This window comes from Colobus angolensis, unplaced genomic scaffold (assembly GCF_000951035.1).
Source record: "Colobus angolensis palliatus isolate OR3802 unplaced genomic scaffold, Cang.pa_1.0 Scaffold143, whole genome shotgun sequence".
Classification (NCBI taxonomy): Eukaryota; Metazoa; Chordata; class Mammalia; order Primates; family Cercopithecidae; genus Colobus; species Colobus angolensis.
Genome location: NW_012114522.1, coordinates 1,479,992 through 1,484,693, shown reverse-complemented (window position 1 = coordinate 1,484,693; position 4,702 = coordinate 1,479,992). Strand labels below are relative to the sequence as shown.

The window sequence follows — 4,702 nt, the reverse complement described above, 5'->3', positions numbered from 1 at the left end:
ATGGGTCGGTGGGTGGGTGGGTGGCTGGATGGATGCATGCATGGTGGGTGGTGGGTAGGTAGATGCATGGGTGGGTGGATGGATGAATCCGTGGATGGGTAGATGGATGGGTGGGTGGATGTGTGGACAGGTGTGTGGATGCATGGATGGGTGGGTGGCTGGGTGGCTGGGTACATGGCAGGACAAGCCTGAGAGGATCCTGAGGAAACCGCCATCACCACCATGGTCTAACATGTCAAGAGTGCTGAGCTGACATGGCACCAGTTGCCTCCATGCCCTAACTTTTTTAATCCTCACACTGATCCTAGGAAGAAGTTTTATCATCAGTTCTAATTTACAAATGATAAAATGAGAGCACAGAAAGGCTAAGGACCTTGCCTGAGGGCACAAAGCCAGCTGGGGGTGGACCTTGGTGGTGAGGTCAAGCATGGTGGCCCCAGTGCGCTCTCGACTGCCGAGCTGCCCTTGGCACCCAGAGTGCTGTGACCACACACGGGAGGGGATGGGTGCCACAGAGGCATGAACAAGAACACTTACTAAACAGGCTCATAGCTCTGGTCAAAGGATGTGGAAAAAAACAACTGCAATTCTGTTACAATTTCCTTGAAGTTTCACCCAAATCTACCTTTGTTCATGCATAGCTTGGTCCGGGACCTGGGCCTGAGTTAGCCTATGCACTTTAACTGGATTTCCTATTTGATCCTCAGTTCCCCCACCGGTAAAATGGGAGCAATCCCAACCCTCTTAGCTGTGAAGACCAAACCCAGAGCACACGGCTCATGCCCTGCAAGCACCACAGGAACGTTCACTGTGAAAATTCATCCCCCTTCTGTGTAACAACATCTGTGCTTTTCCACGCTGCTGCCTGGGCTGCATGTGTGCACGTCCACAGCTGCCCCTTCTCTGAGGACGTGTAGGGCCCACGCTCTGTGCCCACACCACTGTTCTAAATGCCATCGCAGTGAACAGGGCTGTACGCTCAGCTGCTGCTTCTTCCAGATCACCTGCCAGGCATCATTTCTTAGGGATGGGATGAAAGTGTCAAAGAGCATGCACAGGGCATGCAAGGCCACTGCCTGCCAAGCTGTGGCGGCCTCGCCTGAACGCGCGGCTGTGCACACATCCACCTCCCAGAGCCGCCCCATACTTGCTTCCTTCTGGCCGGGTGCGGTGACTCACCCCCGGAATCCCAGCACTTTGGGAGGCCGAAGCAGGTGCATCACCTGAGGTCAGGAGTTTGAGACCAGCCTGGCCAAAATGGCGGAACCCTGTCTCTACTAAAAATACAAAAATTAGCCGGGCATGGTGGTGCATGCCGTAATTCCAGCTACTCGGGAGGCTGAGACATGAGAATCACTTGAACCTGGAGGCGGAGGTTGCAGTGAGCCAAGATCATGCCCACTGCACTCCAGCCTTGGTGACAGACAGAGCAAGACTCCATCTGAAAAAAAAAAAAAAAGACTTGCTTTTTTCCATCTTCCTTATTTTGGCTACTTCATATATACTCTTTTTAAATTAAAAACCATTTATTGGAAGCTTTGTGGCCTGAGATGCGGCACTCCTGCTAACTAATCATCCTGTTAATTGCCTTAAGAGCTTTGATCAACTCCCAGTAACCAAACTGCAACTATGTAAAAGGAGTGAATTTGCATATAAAATAGAAAGACAATGAAAGGATGCTTGAAAACCCTGTACCTGCATTGGATACTCAAGCACTGCTATTTCCTCCTCCTCGGTGGGTCCAAACTGACGCCGAGTGGCTGAGAAGCGAAGAGCGATGGCCACGGCCAGCTTTAGGTTAACAACGGCCAGGCTCAGGATGGAGACCCGGCCCGAGGACAGGCCCCCCAGGGACACTCCGAAGCGCTGCCTGACGTCCTGCGGAAGGAAGGAGTGCAGATGATGAGCGCAAGCCCGGCTGCGCGGCCACCTTGGACAGAACGGCCTAGAGGCGAAGGTGCCCTCGTTTGTTCATTCAGAGTAGACCGGTGCCCACCTGCCCATGCTTCATCCCCAGGGCGCCCCAGGCACAGGACAGTGCAGCAGCGGGTACAGGTGTCACTGATGAACCGTGGATGGAATGGGGATACAGGGGAGAGGACACCCAGCTGCCTGGAGAAGGGACAGGCATTCCTCGCAGAGGGAACGGTATGACAGCACTGAGTAACCTCCCACTTTGGGGACTTGCAAACCATCTGCCTGGAGATTCCAAGGCCCACCTTTAACCTTGGCAAGAATCAGATGTGGCCTGTACTGCCAGAGGGCAGGGGCGGAGTCCATTAAAGGCAGCCACTCCAGGGGGTTTCACGGACACCTCTCCTTCCTTGTGTGCCTGTGAACAGGCAGTTCCTTTACGTGCGTCTAGCTGGAATCTTCCATCCACTACCTCCTCACACGCATCACCGGCGTCAGCAGCGGCTGTTGCTAAGGCCTGTCCAGGCTGTTGTGGGAACATCGAATCTACAGCCCTTGCCACGTGATCTGACCGTCCTTCCTGCCCTGCCCCTTGCTGCCCCTATCAGGCCCGCTCCTCTGACCATCTAGCTCCTTCTTCCAAGGCAGCATGGTAATTGTGTGTCTGAGCGTATTAATCACACTCTCACATAGGAAATCACAGTCTCATTGTGTTTAAAAACATATTTAAGCCGGGCGCAGTGGCTCATGCCTATAATCCCAACACTTTGGGAGGCTGAGGTGGGCGGATCACCTGAGGTCAGGAGTTCCAGACCAGCCTGGCCAACATGGTGAAACCCCGTCTCTACTGAAAATACGTAAATTAGCCAGGCATGGAGGCGGGTGCCTATAGTCCCAACTACTCGGGAGGCTGACGCAGGAGAATCACTTGAACCTGGGAGGCAGAGGAGAGGCTGCAGTGAGCTGAGATTGTGCTGCTGCACTCCAGCCTGTGTGACAGAGCAAGACTCCATCTCAAAAAATATATATACATATATATTTAAAGTGATTTTCCTTTAAGGGTATAAAATATGATTTCACTGCCTTCATGCATTCACTGTCACGTTTGAGAAATCTGAAGTTCAAGTGTTTTTTATTCCACTGGAGTCAGATCTGGAAGATTCTAGAATTTTCTCTTAGGAATTCCTCAATTTCTCTACCGTGTGCCTGGGTACGTGCATAGGTACTTTCTTACTCTTCCTCTTTGGTCCTCCATGAGTCCCTTCAACCAAAGGCCTTCTCCTCTCTCATTTAGAGACATTTCTCTCCTTTATTTCTCTAAATTTCATTTCTTTCTTTCTTTTTTGAGACAGGGTCTCGCTCTGTTGCCCAGGCTGGGGTGCAGTGGTGCAATCATGGCTCACTGCTGCCTGACCTCCTGGGCTCAAGTTATCCTACCACCTCAGCCTCTCAAGTAGCAGACTACAGGCATGTGCTACCACACCCAGCTAATTTTTGCATTTTTAGTAGAGATGGGGTTTTGCCATATTGCCCAGGCTGGTCTGGAACTCCTGGGCTCAAGCAATCTGCCCACCTTGGCCTTCCAAAGTCCTAGGGTTACGGGCACGAGCCACGGCACCCAGCCTTCATTTTCTTTAATCCTCTCCTTCTGCCTTCTAGAGGACAAGTTTCCAATCCCTAATTCATCCTCCTGAGATAGTCACCCCATCTGCTGTGCTTGTTCTTCCAATCACTTTATTTTTAATTGATGTTGGATCTCCGTTTGTGAGCGGCTCCTGGTCTCGTGTTACTGTTCCCATTCTGGGCACCCTGTGTGTCTCTGCGCATCCCCACCACGCTCCTTCTCCATCCGTGCTTCCTGCATGTCAGATGTTGCATGCTGCTGGGGACTGGTATTCCAAGGGTGTGTGCTCGGGGTGGCCCACCTGCTGTGAGCTCATGATTCCTGAGGGCCATCAGCTACGACCTGGGCCGTCGCTCCCCGAGACCATGGTCTCTCTTCTGCTCTCCATGAACTTAAGCCAGCCGTGAGTTCTGGACACCAGGGGACTCTGTTTATCATCCCCCTTTGTGGACAGTTTGCCAGGAGACCCGTCTCCTTTGAATCTTCAGGAAAGCATCACTGGAAGTGGGCAGTCCTCTGACTGCAGCCCTCGAAGGGGAGTGGGCATTGTCAGGCCCAGACTCACCCCCTGTACACCAGCCCCTGGTGCTGTGGCTGTCCCAAGAGTCCCCTTCTAGTGGGAGCACCAGAACCGAAACCAGGAGAAGTATGCCCCAGCGACGCCTGGCCCATGAGGAGGGGTCTCCTTTCCAGGCGCAGGGAGGAGCACAGAGCCAGGCCCTGCAGAGGAAGGCATTTGGAAGTGCGGCACACAAATGGACCCCATGCCTGTACCTTAAAGGGGCTGACGTAGGTGCCCTCGGGGGTGACATCTCCCATCCGGTTCAGGAGGCTCTGGCGAGGAACTCTGACCTTGTGGAACATGGCGAAACTGTGTGGGGAAGCAGCAGGGCTTCTGTTAAACGGGGATCCTGCCCTGTGGCTCTTCTCTTCTCCCCCAGGGCAGTTGAAAAGGTGATGCAATCCCCAAAGACAAAGAAAATGGCAGAGGGCACGCCAGCAGACAGGAACATTCAACCAACTTCCTATTCAAAAAAGTAGTCTAGGCAGGAACAGTGGTTCATGCCCAGAATCCCAACTCTTTGGAAGACTGAGACAGGAGGATTGCTTGAGCCTAGGAGTTCGAGACCAGCCTGGGCAACACAGTGAGACCCTGTTTCTAAA

At 52.9% G+C, this 4,702-nt stretch overlaps 1 protein-coding gene across 1 annotated transcript in view; it reads right to left on the bottom strand.

Moving 5' to 3' along the window:
* ACOX3 (acyl-CoA oxidase 3, pristanoyl) overlaps positions 1-4,702 on the bottom strand; it is a 55,463-nt gene that overhangs the window by 30,743 nt on the left and 20,018 nt on the right. The window contains exons 8-9 of the mRNA XM_011935388.1: positions 4,313-4,409; positions 1,696-1,878 (exon numbers count right to left, since the gene is read on the bottom strand). Coding sequence (XP_011790778.1) covers positions 1,696-1,878; positions 4,313-4,409 — 280 coding nt within the window. The remainder of the gene's footprint in view (positions 1-1,695; positions 1,879-4,312; positions 4,410-4,702) is intronic.